The sequence below is a fragment of the Anastrepha ludens genome, chromosome 3 (assembly GCF_028408465.1).
Source record: "Anastrepha ludens isolate Willacy chromosome 3, idAnaLude1.1, whole genome shotgun sequence".
NCBI lineage: Eukaryota > Metazoa > Arthropoda > Insecta > Diptera > Tephritidae > Anastrepha > Anastrepha ludens.
In genome coordinates this window covers 129,787,276-129,809,915 of record NC_071499.1, presented here as the reverse complement: position 1 = coordinate 129,809,915, position 22,640 = coordinate 129,787,276, and the positions used below count along the sequence as shown (strand labels likewise).

General features: G+C 35.2%; 1 protein-coding gene across 3 annotated transcripts in view; it reads left to right on the top strand.

Annotated features, from left to right (window-relative positions):
* Positions 1–22,640, top strand: part of LOC128859236 (uncharacterized) — a 126,666-nt gene extending 104,026 nt beyond the window's left edge. The window contains exons 3-8 of one of the 3 annotated variants that reach the window (XM_054096071.1): positions 11,695–11,960; positions 12,064–12,167; positions 12,299–12,713; positions 12,777–13,237; positions 13,326–13,445; positions 18,247–22,640. In XM_054096071.1, coding sequence (XP_053952046.1) covers positions 11,695–11,960; positions 12,064–12,167; positions 12,299–12,713; positions 12,777–13,237; positions 13,326–13,445; positions 18,247–18,327 — 1,447 coding nt within the window. In that variant the 3' untranslated portion in view covers positions 18,328–22,640. Of the gene's footprint in view, positions 1–11,694; positions 11,961–12,063; positions 12,168–12,298; positions 12,714–12,776; positions 13,238–13,322; positions 13,446–18,246 lie in introns of all 3 variants that reach the window. The other 2 variants (XM_054096070.1, XM_054096072.1) reach the window with 2 other exon arrangements.

Below are 22,640 nucleotides of genomic sequence, written 5' to 3'. Positions count from 1 at the left end.
GTATGTTAAGATTGGTCTGACAATTGCCGTGTAAAGCCAGTATACGATAGATGGGGAGAGACCCCAACTTAGTCCTATCAGCTGTTTACAAGAGTATAGTGCTATTGTCGCCCTTTTTACTCTATCTTCGACATTTGCCTTCCAAGTTAGCTTTCGGTCTAGTATTAGACCTAAGTAGCGGGCCTCATCACTAAATGACATTGCCGTTCCATCTAGAGTCGGAGGAGCTATATTTGGAATTTTATGTTTCCTGGTAAATAGGATGAGTTCAGTTTTATTGGGGTTGAGGCTTAGCCCATTTGCTTTTGACCAGTTTTTAACCATGTTTAGTAAATCTTGCATGACTTCTCTAAGTGTATTGGGGAATTTCCCTCTTACTACCATTGCAACATCGTCCGCATATTCTACGACGTGTTGTCCTCTCTCCTCTAGGCTCTTTAGCAATGAGTTTAGTGCCAGCACCCATAGGAGAGGGAACAGCACACCGCCTTGAGGTGTTCCTCTGCTAACTTGATCTCTTGATCTCTGAGGCCCCTAGGGTTGCGATCACAAATCTGCTCAAGAGCATGTTTTTGATGAACTCAACCAGAGCGCCAGAGATCCCGAAATCCATCAGTGCCTTTATTATGGTATCCGGTAGGATGTTGTTGAATGCGCCCTCGATATCTAGAAAGGCTACCAGTGTGAATTTTTTATTATACATTGACTTCTCGATTTCTGTAACAAGTGAGTTAAGTACTGTTTCAGTTGATTTCCCTTTACAGTACGCATGTTGTGAGATGCTGAGCTTATTAGGGCTGATCTTAGCCTTAATATGCTCTTCTAAAATTCTTTCTAATGTTTTTAGCAGAAAGGAGGATAGGCTAATTGGCCTGAAATCCTTAGGTGTTGTGTGTGAACTTTTCCCCGCTTTAGGGATAAAGACCACTTTTACCTCTTTCCATACTGATGAGACACTTTTCAGTTTCAGAGCAGCCTTAAATATGGCCGTCAACCACTCCATGATGTAGTTGAGTGAATGTTGTATTTGGGCCGGGAATAATCCATCTGGGCCCGGTGATTTAAATGGTTTGAACGTGTTCACTGCCCAGGTTATCCTAGTTTCAGTGATTATTTCTTCAATGTCAGAGTTTGGTCTTTCTGTACCATTGTTGATTAATACGTTAGATGATTCGTTGCTGGGAAAGTCTGTGTCCACTAGCAACTTCAGAGTTTCGTCACTCGAAGTAGTCCAACTCCTGTCCGGTTTTTGGAGGTATCCGGTGGAATAGTGTTTTTTTGAAAGGATTTTACGCAGTCTGCAAGCCTCTGTGGTTCCTTCGATTTCTCCACAGAACGTTCTCCAACCAGACCTTTTCGCTTTCCTAACTTCTTTTTTTGTAAATTTTTAGCTTACTGTAGTAGCAGTCCCAGTCTTTACTCTCTCGTGTCGCTTTCGCTCTATTAAACTGTCTTCTGCTGTCGTTTCTTAATATAGACACGTCTTCTGACCACCAGGGCGGCTTTTTCTTCCCCTTATACTTAATTAAAGGGCAAGCCTTGTTCAGAGCAGTTCTACAGACCTCCGTAAGGATTTGTACGTGTTCGTTCAATGATTCTCTGTCTTCAATGGTAATATTTTGGGAATTTGGAAGTCTTTCCTTAAGTTCCCGTTTATATATATGTCAGTTGGTCTTTTTCAAGTTCCTGCTGGCGGGAGGGCCCCTGAGTTGTTTCCCCCAAATTTTATTTCTATGTAGCGATGATCGGAGTAAGAGTGTTCATTCAGAACCCTCCACTGCGTCATCTTTCCGTAGAGGGTTTGACATGCTAGCGTAATATCAAGAACTTCTTGTCTATTGCGCGTAATAAATGGAGTATCTGCGTTACTGAAATTTTGAATCATAAATATATTAAGATGTGCTTTTGCCATTATGCATGCTCTTTTAGTACCTTCACAATTGGTCTTGTATACTTTACTGATGTCCTCAGACCGCAGATTTCGCCATTCCGTACCCAGAGTTCCTGGATGAGGACTACATCCGGCTGATCTTCTGCCAGACGATCCAGGAGGGCAAGGCAGGCTTCCTTACAATGATGTAGGTTTATCTGCAGAAGATGCATCAGCTGTTAGCGTTATGTCTGGGTATTCTTTGTTTTCGCATAAAAAATCCCTTTCGGAATACTTACGCTGTTGTGTGGAATACTTACCCTCCCGTTCGAAGTACAACCTCCCTAAGCCCATTTCTGAGCCTGAAGAGGCGTATTCTTCTTCGGTGGGCTGGTCGTCTTCGCTCATTGGCTCGGTTTCGCTCATGGGTTCTAGTTCGCTCATGGGCTTTTCACCTTCCTTCGTGGCGAGGAACTCAATTGCATCCGTGTCGGTTTTATAAATGTGAAGCTTCACCTTTACAAAACCGTACCTCAGTTGCCCATCGCATTTCGCTAATGGTTCGATTGAGTTCTCTGTGAGGAGCAGGAGAGCCTGCATGGTGGCGCGCTTCTGCTCTTTCGATTCTTCCACGCTGTTTTTGTTGGTAAGAGTTTTGACATTCCTCCACTCCTGCGTTGGGATATCCGGATTGCTGACCCGAATGAGCTTCATAATCTCTTCCGGGTCTTCGACGGTTGAAGGTAACCAAACCCTTGCTCGCGGCCTGGACGGAATATCCTTCTTGTCCACGACCACTAGCTTGGCATTTGGGTACACTTCGCCGACTTTGGAGATGGCCTCTTTATAGAGTTGAACCGATCTCTCATCGTCGCACGCTATTATTTTTATCTGGCCTTGGTGCCAGCCTAAGTCTTCGCACGCAGGCGGGGGGCCGGGGTTCTCCAGAATAACCTTCAGTGCCACTTTCGTTAGCTCGGCCTCGATCCATTTCCACTGGGCCCTGGGGATCATACCTTCCGGGTGGTTCTCGTCCAGGACTCCTATGATAAAGCGGTCTTTTGCAACCTCCGCAAATGATCTTCTGGGCGTCACGCCCATTGATTTGTGCCTTTTTGCGCTTGGCTTATTATCCTCCAAGCACCGCTGTCGTGTTGGAGCCGATTGTATTGGTTTGAAGTGGGGGTTGAAATCAGAAATGATCGCTCTCGCTCTTTCAACTCCTGTGACATTTAACCTTCCTTTGGGTGAGTTTCGTGCACCCTCTTTAGGAGCCTAGCTGCGTTTCTGCGATCCTGGTAGCTCGCTTTCGCTGGGTCTACCACCCTCACAAGCGGCCATCCTTCGGTACCGGAGCTAGCAGTAGCATTGCTTCCGGTCGGGACCGTTTTTGGGGGCTGAATCACAGTTGACTGCCGGGCTAGTGCCCCCCTACTTGTACTTGGACCTGTGTCCAGTTCTGAGTGTGTGTCAGCTGTCCTCGCTTTCGCTGAGGCTGTCGCTATATGTTTCGATCGACTTATTAAGCCGATGGATGGCGTTTTCTTTGAGCTCGGTGCGACCGTTGCTCTTGTTGCGGAACTGTTTGTTCCTGTCGGTTTATTAGAAGGAGGACCGATCTCCTTTTTTTTATTTGTTTTATGATAGTCTCTTTGCATTTTGGACCCACGAGTGTCGGAGAAAGGATGTCCGCCCGTGCATAGCTCCGAACTACACGGGTAAGGCTAGTTATTACGGAGGGCGCCAGTTATCCGTAAGCTCCGTTCGAGACTTGGTTATTTATTAGAAGGGCCCCAAGCCTGACAGATTCTCGGCACGGGTCGCATCACACCTTAATCCAGCCCTTCACCCCCGACCACGTTAAAAGTACTTTGAGTAGTGCTGTACTATTGAGAAGTATCGAACCCTACCCATAGTACCCTTAACTTAGCTAAGTACCTCCTGAAAATAGGAAAACTGTGGTACTTATTACCAGCTGGCACCCTCGTGGAGGGTTCAGTGGAGGATTTTCGCCAGCTCTTTTAGTTAAAAAACTTCGAAAATAAAATGTCTAAATGTAAAAATATTGTATTTTATTTCTCAACAATAATGGCACATTTACTTTATGACGGAGAAATGTCTATATTTTTTCAGAAAGAATGACATAATTCAAAGCAGAAAAGTTTTTGTTGAAGAAAAAGTAGCAAATCGCTCATTTCGGTCGAATTTCCTCTATAATGTATACTACATATGACATATCACTAGTTTGCATAGAAAATCTGCGACGTTAGCTTTTATTTAACCCACAAAAGAAAGCTTAAATCTATAAATTGCTCTCCTGAATAATTTTGTTTTTTGAGTTATGACACTATTGAAGTAAATGTGCGATTTGTTCTTTTGACGTGACAACGTCTTATAATTCGATTTAGCCGGCTGCACGCACGAAAAAATGTGTCGTTATTTTGCTCAATGGTCGTTATCTTGCTCAATCGTCGTTATCTTGCTCATTCGTCGTTACCTTGCTCATGGTCGTTACCTTACATGAACTGCAAGCGAAAGCGTGGATCGAACGACAAAGAGCACAACGTTCGGCAACGTTCGACATCTTATTATTAATTTGATTTATTTGAAGAATTTAAAATAAAACCAATTGTATCATCATCATCCTTACCGAATTTATAATTAGTGTCGACTAGTTGTTAATAATACCTGTTGTTTTAATGTTATTATTATTAATTTTTTGATTATATGTGAAGGAAAAAATGTATGGTTTAATTTTTCCACATACCTTATAAGATATGTTGTATACTAATATATGTATATAAACATGCAAGTAAACTTTACTACTTAATTTTTTTCTTAAGGTACTTTTATTCAACTTTATATTTACACGGTAGACTAACTACTGACTTGAGCTTTGCTCAGGACAGCGAGTCGAACTCTCACTCTAAGGAGAGAATATACTTAAAGCTATATTTCTTATGTATGTTACATATATCACTCCTCCCTCCACAAAGAAAGAGCAGTATCCTTATTATTTAAACACATTAACTTCAGTGATTTTTTTTTTTTTTTTATAATGAAGGAAACTACTATTAAGACTCAAATTCAAAAGATTTAAGCGACAAACTTAAATTTCAATTTTTAACATTTTGACTTCAAATTTCGTATGTATATAAAGGATTAATAAAGTATTAGTGATGTTTCTTAAAAAGTAAAGAATTGAATACATTTATATAGAGAATATAACATTTTTAACTTTCTCTGAATTTCTTCTTTCTTTTAAATTGACTTTTGTATTTTCTTACATTACGATTCTTAAATCTAACTATAAAATGTTCATTGTCATTTTCTGGTTTGACTAATTCTACTTTTCTAAAGGGATTTTTTGTTTTATCTAGACGTTTTCTAGAATTTTCCGCATTTAATAAAGAAGTGCCTATTATGTTTTCTCTACGTTTTTTATTTGCATTATTTATTCTGGTTTCTTTTATAAGTTGCGCGTTAAACTTAGGTGATAAACGATTGAAAAAAATATTGTATGGAGTTTCACCAGTCGTAGAATGTATTATATTATGATTGTATGTAAAAAGAGCTTGTTCAATTTGCATGTATTTCAACTCTTTATCATCTGAGCTAATTATAATTCTAAGTTTTTCATTTAGTGTTTTGTGGAAACGTTCGATATCTGCAATACCCGTTTTTCCTGTTGTTACTTCAATCCGAATATTGAGCTGATCACACCAGTTTTTAATATTTACGTTATTAATACTTTGGTCTTGATCGATTTTTAAAATTTTTGGAGGTCCCATTGTATTAAATATTTTTAGAAGTGCCCTTTTTGTTTCTAACCAATTTAATGTTAGGACTTCTTCAGCGGCTCCAAATTTTGAATACAAATCAATACATGTAAGATAATGTTTTTTTCCCTATTCCCAAAAATCGATAACAAACTTTTCTCTTATTTCGTAAACAGGTGGGGTTATTTTCAATGGGAGTTTGAGGTTGATGTGATCATATTTACACCTATTACAAAGTTCGCATTCATTTACAATTTTAGTAATTTCTTTTAAATAGTTCGGATAGTAATATTGTTTTTTAAAACGATTAGCTATTTTTTCAATACCTTGGTGAAGACCTTCTAAGTGGATTTCAAGGATTTTCGTTTTAAAATCGGCAAAGTCTCGTATATTTTGAATCTCTTTAGTCGCTACTAATATTTTGTGTCGTCTATTGTTAATTAGGGTTTTAAAAACGTCTTGAAATTTCACAAAGTCTTTATCAATAGGCATGAAAATAGTAACGCTCTTGTCTATTAAAAATTTCTTTATTATGTCTTTTATTTTGTCTATAGTTAGGTCGATGTAGTTAATGGTAGTTACGCTATTTTTAAATATATTTTCTGTATGTAAAGTATTTTCATTACTCTTTACTAATCTTAATTGTCGCTTAAAAACATTAATTGGTTTTAGGGAAATCGGAATATGTGATTCTGAGTCTTCCATTGCGGAATGTATTGTAGCGATATTGGAAGAATCGTCGCCAAAATAGCATTCTTTGAGCTCAACACGCGATAATGCATCTGCTACGTGGTTTTCGTTGCCTGGTATATATTTTATATCAAAGTCGAATTCATTGAGTTTCCACTTCCACCTCTATAGTTTTGAATTCGGTTCCTTCAAATTGTGGAGCCATTGAAGGGGACGATGGTCACTATTTATGACAAACTTTCTACCGTATAAATATGGACGAAAATATTTAGTTGCCCAAACAATACCAAGCAGCTCCTTCTCTGTTGTGGAATAATGCAATTCGTGTTCATTGAGCGTACGACTAGCGAAACATACAGGATGCCCTTGTTGACTTAAAACGGCCCCAAGAGCTACGTTGGATGCATCAGTAGTTAATGTAAACTTCTTTTCATAATCTGGATATGCCAAGACTGGACCTTTTGTTATGAGAAGTTTGAGCGTATCTACTGCATTTACGTATTCTTTACTAACAACTATTTTGTTGCCTTTTTTTAAGCACTGAGTTAAAGGTTTTGCAATTTTGGAAAAATCTCTAATAAATGTTCTATAAAAACCGACTAGTCCCAAAAATTGCTTAATCTCTTTCGTAGTCCTAGGCAATGGATACTTCAAAATTGAGTCAATTTTATTCGGGTTAGGTTTTATTCCCTCTGACGTTACAATATGTCCTAGGAATTCGGTTTCTTTCTTTAAGAACTCAGTCTTGTTGATATGTACTTTCAAATTAGCTTCATGAAGTCTGTGAAAGACTTTATCAAGAGCTTCAATATGCTCTTGGAGAGAAGTGCTAAAGACAATGATATCGTCTAAGTATACCATACAAATTTTTCCGAGCAAACCATCTAAGACTGTGTTCATCAGCCTTTGGAATGTCGACGGTGCATTTTTAAGTCCGAACGGCATACGCAAGAACTCAAAATGTCCACTTTGTGTGGAAAAAGCAGTTCTGATTCTATCAGCTGGATCCATTTCAATTTGATGGAATCCTTTTGTTAAATCTATGGTACTAAAGTAAATACATTTACCAAGCTTATCAAGCACTTCATCCATAATGGGTATAGGGTATCTATCGTGTACAGTGATATCGTTTAACTTACGATAGTCTACAACAATCCGCCACTTTTGTATTTTAGAAGCATCCAGCTTCTTTGGCACAACCCAGATTGGTGCTGAATACGGTGACTTACTGTGGCAAATTATACCCTGTTGCAACATTTCTTTAATTTGTTTATCTACTTCTAAATTATGCATTTGGGGATATCGATAAGACTTTTCGTAAATAGGGTCATCGTGTATCGTTTTAATTTTATGTTTGATTTTATTTGTAAATGTTAGTGTGTCACCTTCTTTAAAAAAGTTTCTTTAAAGCGATATGTTCTTCTTTATTCAGATGTTGTAGTCTAAATCCTAGATCAGTGACTGCACAGAAGTTTTCTAAAAATAAGCATGGTTTTGAATCATCTTTATCAATAAAGTTGTAGTTGACACCGTTTAAAACTATACATTCTTGAACGATATCAATTTTAGCATTAAGTTGTTTAAGTATATCATAACCAATCAATCCATCATATTTTGTGGAAAAATCGTACACGTAGAATACTAAATTCATATTTTTTCTTTCATTTGATACCTTTTGAGTTTTGTTTAATGTTATATTATTTTCCCTGTAACCGTTGTCAACATTATGGGACTCGTTTCAAGAATTTGTGTGCTAAAAATATTAGGTCTAATTAAACTTATTGATGACCCCGTGTCAACGAGAAACTTACAAATGCGATTTTGGAGTATTAGTTGAACTTTTGGTAAGTATCCGAGGCTTCTAGCCGAAAATTCTCATTATCTTGTTCCATAGGTTCAGGAATTCCAAAACGCCTAATTCTAGATTGATTTGAATTATTGCCCCTATTTCTATATGTTTGTTGTGAATGTACTGCTTGCTTATTATACGAATTTTGTAATGGGTTTTGAAAATTGTTGTTGCTTTTAAATTGTGAGCTATGTGCTTGATTTTGTGGATTAAAGCTAAAACGGGTATTACATGGTGATGCATATGGCGATTGTTGAAAATTACTTGGGTCATAAGGAAAATACTGTTGCGTATCAGCGAATCCATTATTGTACGGATTATATTGTGGGTTATTATAAGCTAAAGTTGAATGCGCATTTGGAATTCTGTAACTGTTGAATTGCTGTTTGCTTGGATTACTCTTAGTATTTTTTCCTATAACAACGTTGTCATAAACTTCATTTTCTCTTAAAATTTGAATAGCAGACTTCACATCTGTAACTGTGTTAGCATTAATTAAAGCTACTAAGTGAAAAGGTAATTCTCTTTTAAGAGTTTTTAAACTAGTTCGTGTTAACTCAGTATACAAAAAATTTATACTTGAGGTATTTGACTCTCTTAATTTTATACTATCTTTAATTTTACATACTTCTGCATTTATTTCTTCACAAAGCAACCTTACGTTACCTTTAAATTTAATATTACCAACCATCAATATTGCCGTTGTCACTGGTGTGGGATCTGCAAACTCTTCGATCAAGAGATTTCTCAATACTTCCCATGTCTCAGGTTGTTCCCTTCTGACTACGTCTAATGCTGGTCCGCGTAGAGTGCTTATGATGCATTGGAAATAAAACGGCCTTTCGCTTTCATTAAGAGAAGACAACGCTGGCATTAATGCGTTTAAGCAATCAATGTATAACGCCAAATAATTCCTGTCTCCATCAAAGGGAGCAACTAACTTAATACTTTGAATAGTTCGCTCTCGTTTTTGATTAGCTTCAGCCATTGTTACTGTTGCTGCGATAACGTTCGTTGGAGATATTGACAATTCCGTTGGATCAGCTGCTGATGCACTCAATTTTACAACTCTTACCGCTGTTGTTGCCGAAGTAGATCCCACGCTCATACCAAGGCGAATTTATTACAGGTGACAGCAAACACATATAAGTAAAACCCTACATGTATTTGTTGTTGCGTTTGGTGCAAGCATCATGTCAAAATCAGCAAGCAAATGTAAACATACGAATGTAAACATACCAATACATACAAACAAAGCATATCAATTTGACGTAAGCCATACCTTCGGCGAAAAATTCAGCTGGGTGAATGCTGTCACCTTATTCAATCCATCTTGGCTCATACACAACAATTGCTGGCAAAGCTCGTTGACTTCGTTGTCACACATACATACACTAACTCTCTTCTCTGTTCTCTCTTTTTAGATGTCATTCAAGGTGATGTTGTAATTTTTCATATTTTCACAATTTTTAATATATTTTCACAATTTTTAATATATTTTCACAATTTAATATATACTTTTTCGTTTCATAGAGCTCTGTGAAGGTGAACCTCTTTGAATCACGTGTACTTAGAAAACAAGTATTTTTCCTTAATTTAAAGTTTTTTGTTTTTGTGTTTATTTCATACTTTCTTTAATTTTTTTTTAACAAAACATACATTTTTTCTTTAACAAACGTCGTGTGTAGGTTCTTAAAATTTGACTGCGCCAGTAAACTTTACTACTTAATTTTTTTCTTAAGGTACTTTTATTCAACTTTATATTTACACGGTAGACTAACTACTGACTTGAGCTTTGCTCAGGACAGCGAGTCGAACTCTCACTCTAAGGAGAGAATATACTTAAAGCTATATTTCTTATGTATGTTACATATATCACTTGCATATACATATACAATTTCGCGCAATTTTCAAAAAGAACAAATCTATATGTAAAGATGCATACAAATCATATCGACATATCAAATGTACGAATCTATTCTGTACGCAAGCAAATGTAAGCTAATGTGCTTGAACTGCAAGCGAGAGCGCGGAACGAACGACAAAGAGCACAATCGGCCCCCGCGTTCGGCAACGTTCGACATCTGGCTCTCTCCTACTTGAGTGAGCATATACCTATATGTATGTATATGCGCGTTTGTATATAAATTCACATACTTGTATTTGCATATGCCTTCTTCCTCTGTGCATGGTAATGTACCATTTCTCTGTTGAGAATAGGACGATGATAGAAAAAGTAGGAAATGAAAGGGAGTGTTTCGAGTGTAAAGTGTCTTGAAAAAGGCAAATCGATGATGGTGCCTCTTAGTGTTGTTGACTTATTAACGTCTGATGCACAATCGAAATTGAAGATATCTTTCATGAATTTGATAAATGTTTCGTCATTTTTCACGTTTGTGTAAATGTAACTTGACCTATTCCATTGCGATTCCATTTACCTCCTCCTCTATATCCATACAAAATATCTATCAAACAAATAAAATTAGAATTTTGTTTTGAAAATTGCACCATTACATCAGTATTTACTTATGACGTTGTCACGTTAAACTATCGTCAGTAAACCGACTTTACAGACAACCTCTTTTTCTTGTTTGCAAATTGCGCGAAATTGTATATATGCATGTTTATATGTATTGGCATAGGACATATCTATATTATATATATATATAATTGGCGCGTACATATGTACATACATATATTAGTCTATGAAAATTGCACCAAAGTATATATATGTATGCATGTTTATATACATATATTAGTACACAACATATCTTATAAGGTATGCGGTAAATATTACCATACATTTTTTCCTTCACACATAATAATAAATTAATAATAAAAACATTAAAAAACAGGTATTATTAACAACTAGTCGTCACTAATTATAAATTCGGTAAGGATGATGATGAGCCACTTGATTTTATTTTAAATTCTTCAAGTAAAACAAATTAGTAATAATTAATAAGAAGGCATATGCAAATACAAATATGTAAATTTATATACATATGCGCATATACATACATATATAATATATGCTCACTCAAGTAGGAGAGAGCCAGTTGTCGAACGTTGCCGAATGCGGGGGCCGATTGTGCTCTTTGTTGTTCCTTCCGCGTTTTCGCTTGCAGTTCAAGCAAGGTAACGACGCATGAGCAAGATTACGACACATTTTTTCGTGCGTGCAGCCAGCTAAATCGAATTATAAGACGTTATCACGTCAAAAATTAAAACGTATTTCTGATATACCTGCGTGGATAGCCGCAAACTCTTCGAAAGGAGTCGTGGCTGTATCCCCTTAAAAAAGACTGGGAAAAATCAAATAAGAATTTCTACATTTCTCCAAAATTGCTGTCACAATTCATTTACATATTTTATTAATTCTGTAAATAAAATAAAACGAAATCGAATTATTTTGTATTGTTTAGCAACTTATTTGCGAGTGATCACTCATTTCCGCTAAATCTACTCAGCATTCACGCAATTCCTATTTTCGCTTTGAATTCTAGATCGTTAAACCCATTAGCACCAAGCGAGTCTAGAACCAGCATACGCAGCATCAGCCCAACGTCGCGTAAAAGTGCCACTAGCAGTAATTGGAGCGGCCACACCACGGCGAAGCATGAGCAATCGACAGCGGCAGCAACAGCTGCTGCTGCTGCTTCAACGATGGCGGTCGAAAAGGAGAAGAAGCGTAAAGAGGTCTCCAGTTCGCGTGTGAAGAAATTTCATCGGCACTTTACGCAGGTGTCCAAGGATGAGAAGCTCATCAATTGTAAGTAAAAAGTGCAAAAATGACTATATACCTATGTATATATATATATATGACTTCGTATAAAAAATAACTAAATGTTAATTATAATATTGACATTATACAGATTTTTCTTGTGCGCTTGTCAGCGACATTCTGCTCCAAGGACATCTTTATATAACGGATCAGCATTTCGCATTCTATTCAAATGTGTTTGGTTATGTGACCAAGGTGAGTTGAATAGTTGGCTGCTGATTGGTATTTCACACATAGACACTCTATCGCTCACATGCCTAAGTGTACCTCCATTCATTATAATTACCCAAGTTTTCCCTTTTCGCCACCCTCATTCCTCCCAACAGGTTGTCATTCCCACGTCGTCCGTTACAAAAATCTCCAAAGAGAAGACGGCAAAAATCATACCGAATGCCGTGGGTGTCGCCACCGCCGATGAAAGGCATGTGTTCGGTAGCTTTATTAGCCGCGAGGCAGCCTTCCGCCTAATGTGTAGTGTTTGCCCGCCACTAGCACCTGCCGAAATTCTTCCAAAAATACCCGCAGAAATTGAAGTTTCCGAAGAATACTCTATTGAGGATGACAGCAGTTGTTCGATCAGCGGCAATGAGAGTCCACCGCAAGCACTGGCCGCAGTAGCAGCTGCTGCCGCTGGTAGTATGAACGAACTTGGTCAAACGCTAATTCGGCGTAATTTAGCTGGATCCAGTCATAGCATTGCCGAGGGCAAAACAACTGCACATGAAAACCATCGTCATTCCGGTACAACAAAAAACAAATAAAATAAAACAAAACACACAAATAACGAACTTTTGTTAATTGCAGATATTCCAGTAGATGCCAAACAAGCCGGCGCCTTCTCCAACTCCAATTCAGCGTCATCTACGGCAAGTCACAACTCCAACAGCGGCAAAAGCGCCACCTCCGTTGGCACAAACGCCAACTGCAACGACGGCATTGTGACCACAGGTATAGCACTGATAGTTGCCGGCACCGCCTCTTCCACCACATCAGCTTCATCATCACCCACGCCATCAACATCGTCTTCGTTGCCTACTACAGTGATGGCTGGCACACCTAGATCAGCTGCGCACGCAGCTGTGTCAAGCTTTAAGACGCTCAGGCAAAAAGCGCTGCTACGCTTGAAATTCCCCACGGAATTACATGTGGTTTACTTGGGTGTGCTGCTAACCATGGTGTTGACGTTATTCTCCGTGTTCCTGCTCTATAGAATACTGGATATTGAGGCGAAAACGAGCGCCCATACGCCAACGGAATTCAATTGGGTGCGTATGGGCAAGTGTGAGGGGAGAACGAGTATAAGCATAATTCAAATGTGTTTTTTTATTTTGTTTTTTTCACATTTTCCAGCAGCGCTCCGGTAACGATGACGATATATTCGCAGAAGCTTTGCGTTGGCAAAAGGAACTGCAGGCAAAAAGTACTGAAGAAGCTCAGAATATACTTACACACAATTTAGAACAAATTGCCAAGGTTAGTTATCCTTTTATTGGCCATTAAATAACAATTAGTTCCGCAGTTGTGAGGTTTTTTCCTTTTATTTCAATATATTTGCGCAAAAGAAATTGCAGCTTTTTGTTGTATTTATTTCACTGCACGCAAGGCCACATTTTTTTTATCAAGACTACTTAGCTGTTAAAAATTTTAGCGGCGGCCTATTTATCTTTTTGACGTGATAACGTCTTATAATTGTATTTATCCGGCTGCACGCACGAAAAAATGTGTCGTTACCTTGCTCATTTGTCGTTACCTTGTTCATTGCCGTTACCTTGAATGAACTGCAAGCGAAAGCGCGGAACGAACAAAGCAAACGAACGGCAACATTCGACATCTTGCTCTCTCCTACTTAAGTGAGCGTATATGAGTATGTGTATGCGCATATGTACATATATAAATTCACGTATTTGTATTTGCATATGCCTTCTTATTGATTATTATTAATTTGATTTACTTGAAGAATTTAAAATAAAACCAAGTTTGTTAATAATACCTGTTGTTTTAATGTTATTATTATTAATTTTTTTATTATATATGAAGGAAAAAATGTGTGGCAATATTTACCATATAGAGTAGAATGGGGCAAGATAGGTATGGGGGCACAATAGGTAGGTGGGGTTTTCGTCGCACTGTTTTTGCAGAGGTCACTCGTCTTATGTGAATTGAATACGTGGTGGGGAACAACGTTTGCGACTGTCATTTCGGCCGTCACCATTCATTAGTTATCCTGGTTCTGGCGTCGTTTAGTTTTTTGTGAGCTTTTCTCCGACATAGCATTTTTTTTATTCTACGGTGCAGTGCATTTAATGTATGTAAATATTTGTCAGGTGAGTTTTATTTTACGTAGAAAATAATGCTGAACACGAATAATGTGTTAGTTTTTTGATATTATTGTTTTGAAAAAAAATATCGACACTAACATAAAACATGTGCTTGGGGGCACTATAGGTCAGCCGTCTGGGGGCATTATAGGTCACTACTTTTAATTGAATAAAATAAATTTTAATTGTTTTTGCAGCAAAATGGTGCGTAATTATGTGCGAAAAACGCCGAAACGAAATGAAGAGGATGTAAAAAACGCAATCGCGGCAGTCCGAGATGGCGCTAGTGTTCGATCAGCCTCTAAACAATTTAAAATTCCGTTCGAAACTTTACGTGCTCGCGTGATGAATTAAAGAAAAATTCCTAACTTTTATAACATGTGCAGTGTTCATACTCTATAAATAAAAGTTAAAACGTTAATTTCCAAGCCATGTATTACATTGTTCTTTTCCTCTCACACATAGTGACCTATCGTGCCCCCCGATTTTGAAAATATCGAAAAAAAGTACCTTTGTCTTATTGAATGCAGCTTCCAAAAAATATTTAGCCAAACATAAGTCAGTATAACCAAAATGTTAGCAGATAAATAACCTTTCAAAATCTTGCTTATTTTTCAAAATCAATGCAAAAACACCGTAGCAAGAGCTCTCCAAAAAAAAATGACCTATCTTACCCCATTCTACTCTACCTTATAAGATATGTTGTATACTAATATATGTACAATATATAAACATGCATATACATATACAATTTCGCGTAATTTTCAAAAAGAACAAATCTATATTCAAAGATGCATACAAGTCATATGGACATATCAAATATACGAATCTATTCCGTACGCAAGCAAATGTAAGCTAATGTGCTTGAACTGCAAGCGAGAGCGTGGAACGAATGACAAATAGCACAATCGGCCCCCGCGTTCGGCAACGTTCGACATCTGGCTCTGTCCTACTTGAGTGAGCATATATATGTATGTATATGCGCATATGTAGGTATATAAATTCACATACTTGTATTTGCATATGCCTTCTTCCTGTGTGCATGGTAATGAACCATTTCTCTGTTGAGAATAGGACGATGATAGAAAAAGTAGGAAATGAAAGGGAGTGTTTCGAGTGTAAAGTGTCTTGAAAAAGGCAAATCGATGATGGTGCCTCTTAGTGTTGTTGACTTATTAACGTCTGATACACAATCGAAATTGAAGATATCTTTCATGAATTTGATAAATGTTTCGTCATTTTTCACGTTTGTGTAAATGTAACTTGACCTATTCCATTGCAATTCCATTTACCTCCTCCTCTATATCCATACAAAATATCTATCAAACAAATAAAATTAAAATTTTGTTTTGAAAATTGCAACCATTCCATCAATATTTTCTTATGACGTTGTCACGTTAAACTATCGTCAGTAAACCGACTTTACAGACAACCTCTTTTTTCAACGATTTTTGGTTCAGCTTTTAGTTTTTTATAATAAGTAACATAAGAATTGTGTAGGTGTGGCCGAATGTAACAGAAAACTGTGGAAATATCGAAATTTCTAAAAATTGTGCAAACTAAAAATTTGTTGGTACTATTTTTCAAGTCTCTTAAAATGTATGACTTTTTTTATCTTCGATAACCCATAAAGAATATTTAAAAAAAAGCTTATCTGAAATATATTAACCCGCTGTTAGGTTAGGTTAGGTATATAGCTGCCAATAAGAAGGCAGAAACCAAGTTCGCTAATTGTGAGCTAACAATCGGGCTACTTTTCACATTGCATGCAAGTGTGATTGCCATCGTTGAAAACAAATATCAATCAGACGAAACTAGGTAAGTCGCTGAATAAACCACCAGGGGTTATAGGGATTGCCAGCAGCCTCTGTAGCGCCTCTATCCTTTCTTACGCGCAACCATTGTGTACCACCTTTTGTCTCCTTCGTTTTTTCGACAGTCTGGTCTTTTTTGAGGAAAACACAAAAATCTATATCCAACCAGTAGGTTCCTATACTTTTGTGATGAGTGTTTTATACTGAGCCCCGCCCCTCTGTCACCTAAATTTTTTCATACCGCCGGTATTCTTTATAAGAAATTGCCACTAACTTTTTTCTTTGCTGAACCTGCTTGTGAGTCGCTCGAAATTATTTTTAAACACTAAGTGACGTAAAATTTTGCATTGATAGTTTCATTAATTTTTTTTTTTTAAGAAGTTCCATTTCTCTAAGAAAAAAACACCCGTTACATTTATACAATGTGATCTAAGTGACGTTTGATGATACGTGCATATTTGTTCTTGGAACTCTTTTTTAATTTTCATTATTATTATTACTACCAAAACCACGCGCTATTTATATTTTTTCTTAGATTACCCACTTCATTCGCCTAAACAATAATCGCTGCTGCCTCTAGCTAATCATATCAGTATATTTCCAGATTCATCAATGAGTTCCATACAGTGAATGTTGTGTGATCAAAACAAAAACACAATTCCAAAATTAAATATATTTTTTGGTATTTCCATTGTCACCATTTTTTCGACTTTCTTGTTTAACCACCTGCCCGGAATCAAATGTAACGCACAAAATTATTGCCTGCCAACAATCAACATCTTTTCAGCTTCAAAACAAAGCTTATTATTGCTGAAAATAAATACAGATAAGACCCGCCTATGTTGATTAATAAATTACTGACGCTTGAAAAACCATGGCGTAAACAAACAATTTTTAAACACACCTGCCAAAATTCACATTCAAGTGATGAATTGCGCCCTACAGAGGTGCCACAGGTGTTTCCCAATGTTGTTTCATTGCACCAATGAAGCAAAGGGCGCATATTCATAGGATCCCCGTAAGTCCGTATCAGCTGATGGAAAATGTATATGGAAAATTACGTAATATATTAGATTTATTTTAAAATAACCAAAAAGCCACGGAGGCTTTAGAGAATGCTTCCCATTTTTCGCCAATATCCTGCAAACATGGCTACGAATTTCTTTACTTGTATATAGGTTTCTTGACCAACAATTCTACCAGATTGATTTGATTAAGGGGACAGATACTTGTAAACGGCCATATTTTCCCAGATTTTCATTAAAATTATTTAAAATGAAGAAATCAATATATTTTTTTCAAAATTGGCCTACAGTTTATTTATACATTAAAATAAAATAACAATTTTTTTTATTTTATTCAACAACAATTTTTTAATTTAATCATTTTTTATTTTAATCATTTAAAATGGCGGAAGTACACTCAATTCTTGCAGGAATGTCGCAGCGGGGCTTCTCAATCGGCGGGCATTGTAGCATCGACGTCAGTGACCTGAATACAAAAAGCCAAAAAAATTTTGTTTATTAATGTCATAATTTCTATGTGAATTAAAAACAAATGGAAAAAAAATTCGCGGAATAAAATGCTTCAAAAAAAAAAAAAACAATGAATTTTGGGGCGAATTTTCCTACTATTTTTGCTTCGAAAAAATTATTTTTTCGAAAAATTTTCGAATTGTAAATTCACATAGAAAAAAAAGATGTGTGCAAAATTAATAATAACTTTTCGAATTATTGTGTACGACAATTCGAAAAATATAGTTTTGAGAAAAACGCGTCTAAAGTTTGAATACGTAACTATACCTCTCTCTCCCAGCGCTCGAATGCAAAGAATAGAGTGGTCACGGTTGACGATCTATAATATAATATAAGAAGTACTTAAATTTAAGTTCTAAAAATTTTTTGGCATATTCTTAAAGGATTATATTAACATTTTATGAAAACAATTTTTTTTTCTTTTTCGAAATTTTACAGGTATCTGTCCCTTAAAGAAAAAGATGCAGGATGCTATACTTTCTTCCCTTAAACATATGTTAACACATTTTTTATTGTACATTTATTAATAGACTACATTTTCTCTAAATTAATATAAATGGCATTGCAGTCTTTATATTACTGTCTCTCCTCTCCCTACTCTTTGCAGGTGCGGCGCAGTCTAGAAACACTCTCAATGCTAATCCATGACCGAAGTTCAGCATATGCAAATCGCGATGATAGTGACTGAATTTATATTTTAAATTAAAATATGTTTATAACCACTAAATATTGAAGAAAAAATTTAACACCTACACATACATACATAATACATAGGTACACAATGATTTTTAAGGAAATGAACTACTATTATATTAAAAAAAAATATATAATCCAAAAAACATGGAATAACCAGATTGAAGGCAGAAAGGAAACGAAAAGCGCAGCTAGAAAGTAAATGGAAGAAGTTAAAAATCTTTTATAAGCATTAAACAATAAAATTATAAAAAGCTCTTGGGCAGCAGAAACAAAGCAGCAGTTAATCCTTAGCTTAGAAACAAATATCAAGCACATTAGTATTTGAAAAGCACATTGAAAGTGGAAATACATACATACATATTACGAAAAATTGCGCAGTCAACAAAAAAAGAAAAAACCAATCAAAGCCTTTCTCAAGGCCTCATACGTACGCATATTTTGAAAAGAGTCTTTGCCAGCTTTAAACATTTTAAAATATTAAAATATTTTGCAAACCATTTCTTTACACGCGGCTGTGCTTTCAAGTCAATTCTTATGGTTCCTATTAACGGTTAAAGTATTATTTTGGCATTACATATAGTCATGCTTATGTGCCAAAGGTATTTTGAAAACGTACGAAGCGAAGAACCGCGACTCAAGGTGGGAATCCAGTATTTTAGGCATTTTGCTCATTTCAAAATATGTGCACATGTATGTGTATGTATGTATGTATGTAAGGTCAATCATTTCTATATACAAATTATAGCAGGTAATGCAAGTATGTATTTAAATATATCGAAAAGCAGCATGGAAAAAATATTAAGAAAAAGGTTTGGAAAACTTAAATTAATTAATTAAAAACTACGGGAAAAGTACGTATATAAATTGCGCTGAAAATTACAGAAACGTCGCTCTTATTTTCTTGGCAACATCGTTGAATTATAAACATGCAGATAACAGTGAAATTTGGCAACATCGCAAAATTTGATTGATTTAACTGAAAGCATAACAGAAAGTAATGAAAATTGGCAACGTAGTTCATTGAACCCATATGAATGATAGGAATAATTGTCAAAGTCACATAGCTTCACTGATCTACGCATAAAATGCAGGATTTTAATACTAATATAAAGGTAAAAATTTCCGGCTGCGTACAAGTAAAATAGTGTGCAGAGTTGGCAATTTTCAATGGAAATATTTCACATTATAAGAATTCTGACAAATTTATATACTAAAGTAAAGAATGTGTGGTTATAATTTATTTCCATTGAACTATTTTTAGTATGAAGTAGCAAAAAGTTGCCCGTTTTCAATACACAAAAGGTTGCTGAGCATAAAATGTATTCAGATTTTTTTCTAGGCTTCTGCGGAAGTCTCATGTCACTCAGAATGCGCCAAGCGAGCTGACTTTGGCGTTCAATAAAAAAAAAAATAGAAAGCCACACGGTTGGTTGTGTTTCAGTAAAGTGCTTGCCGTATTTATTACTCGTATATTTAGAAGCTTTTGAAGGCAAAAAAACTAAGTTGACAGTTTCTAGTAAAGTAAAAGTTATAGGAATAAACTTTTGTGTGCTGCGGATTGTATTTTTGTATTATTTCTATCGTGTATCTTATTTTGAAGCCTTTGTATGTAAAGTAGCAAACAATGTTGCCAATTTTTAGTAAATAAAAAATTAGAAAAAATAACTTCTATGTCCTCTGGAATGCTAAAATGCATAAAAATTAGCTTTCTGTTGCATTTTTCGTGATTCGCTACTTTGCTAGTAAAATAAGAAGGTTGCCAATTTTCAGCACAAAAAAAATTAGAAAATTCAACATCTTCATGTTTCGGTGTTTTCGTTTAAACTTTTTCACTCAACTTCCATGCAAGTTTTAGAAAAATCACTAATAAAAACAAAAATAATAGAAATAAAAAACTTAGGTAGCATATTTTGCAGCGCTGCTCAACTAATGGCAAATAAAACACACCATTTTTAACTATGGTAATAAAATATCAAATAGTTTCTTATTCAAGTGTTAAAAGCATCTAAATGTTCTACTCTTATAGTAAGAAAATGAAAAGTGCTAAAAAAACAAACGTCACTAACCGCAAATCAAAAAACTCACAAATTATTAAAAACACTAAAAATAAAAAAATTTACTACGAAAGCAAGTAGAAAACTTTCAGTGACAAAAACAAAGCTGGGACTTGGTGCAATGTTGGAAACGTTTGTAGGTCACGGCAAGCCGGCGCACACACAAGCGGCGACCTTGCGTGATGGCGCACGTTATTCAAAATTATTACGTATAAAATAAGAAGAAAAAAATCATAAAAATATAAATATTATGAAAATACACCCTTTGGCTCATTAAAGTACATTTTATCCAAATTAAAAAGAGTTCTAATAATAGAACTTAAAATAAAAATTCACCAATTTTGGGAAAATAGCTTCCCATTTCCCTACCCGTCATCATTGTGTGATTTGTTGTAGACATACATACATATATATTTAAGATTTCTTTCGATTTTTACGCTGAGCGCTTCAGCGTTTTCTGTACCCAAAAAAATTAACGAAAAATTTGCATGAAACTGGCTTTCAAAGTTAATTACTGCATTTTGCAAATTTTCCATATTTTTTTATAGAAATTCAGAAACGAAAGATTCCCCCTGTGATACAATTAAACATGCATATATATTTTTAATTATATAAGAAAATATAAAAACAAAAAACATTAATGCTGCAAAAATTTGCACTATAAAAATTTTTTAATTGTGTAGCCGTAGATACGTATTTATAATTTATTAAGCAATAAGTTCGAGCGATTTTAGTTAAATTTTTTATAAGTGCAAAACAAATATATAAATATTTGTTGTTTAAACTTTGTGTGTAAGCTACTAACTGCATAAGCGCTTAATAACTAAGAATTTTTTTTAGTTTGTATTTAAATAATTTTAGTTGTAAACAAACAAATTTGTCTATTAACCCATTCATATGTATCTATGAATTTTGTATATTTTTTGTTTGTGTTTTTCTCAACTTTCAACGCTCCTTCGCTCTGCTGTGTCACTAAATATTTAAAGATTTCCATTAAAATTGTTTACTATTGTAGTATTTTAGTAGTTGTATGTACTTTTTTGTGAGTGCAATGTTAGCATTAAACGATCACACACACACATACATATTTATATTTAATATAAAAAATTGCTTAGTGTGAACTTTTTTAAAGAAAAAATTTATTAAAATGCGAATTAATTATGTGTTTTTGTATGATTATTAACAAAGGAAAGTATGAAAAAAATTGTGTATCTGTAGCTTTGGAATAACGCAGCCAACGGCAGTTCCAATACAATCTACACTTCCATTGGGAAAAGATATATAATATACAAAAAATAATAAATAATCATGGAAAAATGTTTAAAACCACATACATACATACATACATACCAGCACTCGAGTAAGTAGCAGTGCATACGTCTCCGGCTTTACATACATATGTATGTGTATATGCGAGCACAGCAATAATTTCTAGTTGACCGCTCAGTTCCCAGTGCCAGAGAGTTTAAAAAATCAATTTTTAGTCCAAGGTGTTTCTTGAGTAACAAATACGTTCTATATTCCTATGTTCAAAATTTATTTTTTTTGAAGAATGTCCAATAATCTTGGCTGTTCATGTTTAATTAAAAATTGGTGCCTAAATTTCTTTGAAGGAGTAAATTTCTTTGTTTGTAATAATTAAACAAAATACACAGCAAAAAATGTGCGTTTGGTTTTTATTATTTAAAAAATTATGTTTACGTATAAAAATATTTACACAAAATTAAAAAAAAAACAAGTTTAAACAATTTTTTTTTTAATTTTTTATGTTTCCACATTTTGCAATGAAATGTACTTTGTATAAAGGGATTTAACAAAAACAATTTTGTTTTTTTTACCTTTTTGTTAACATTTTGTACTGACATGTAATTTGTATAGAAGGAATTTAGCAAAAATATTGTTTTAACTCAGTTGGAACTGGGAATTAAAGAGTTAAACGGAATTATTTCAAGCAAAACGAAATTAAAAAAAAAAAATTTCCACCCCAGTTTGGCTTTTATATTAAGATAGGGAAAAATTCCATACAAAAAATATTTTTTGCAAAGAAAATAAGTAAAAAACATTAACACCAAGAAGCATTAAGAGTTACCAGCAATGATTGATATGAAAAATTAAATATTAAGCTGCAACAAAAACAACAAAATGAATAAGGGTATTTATGAAATTTAAATAATAAAACAATGTTAGCATACAAAAATAAAATAGTATTAAAACAAATACACAATAAATAATGCAGTTTAGTGCAAACCTA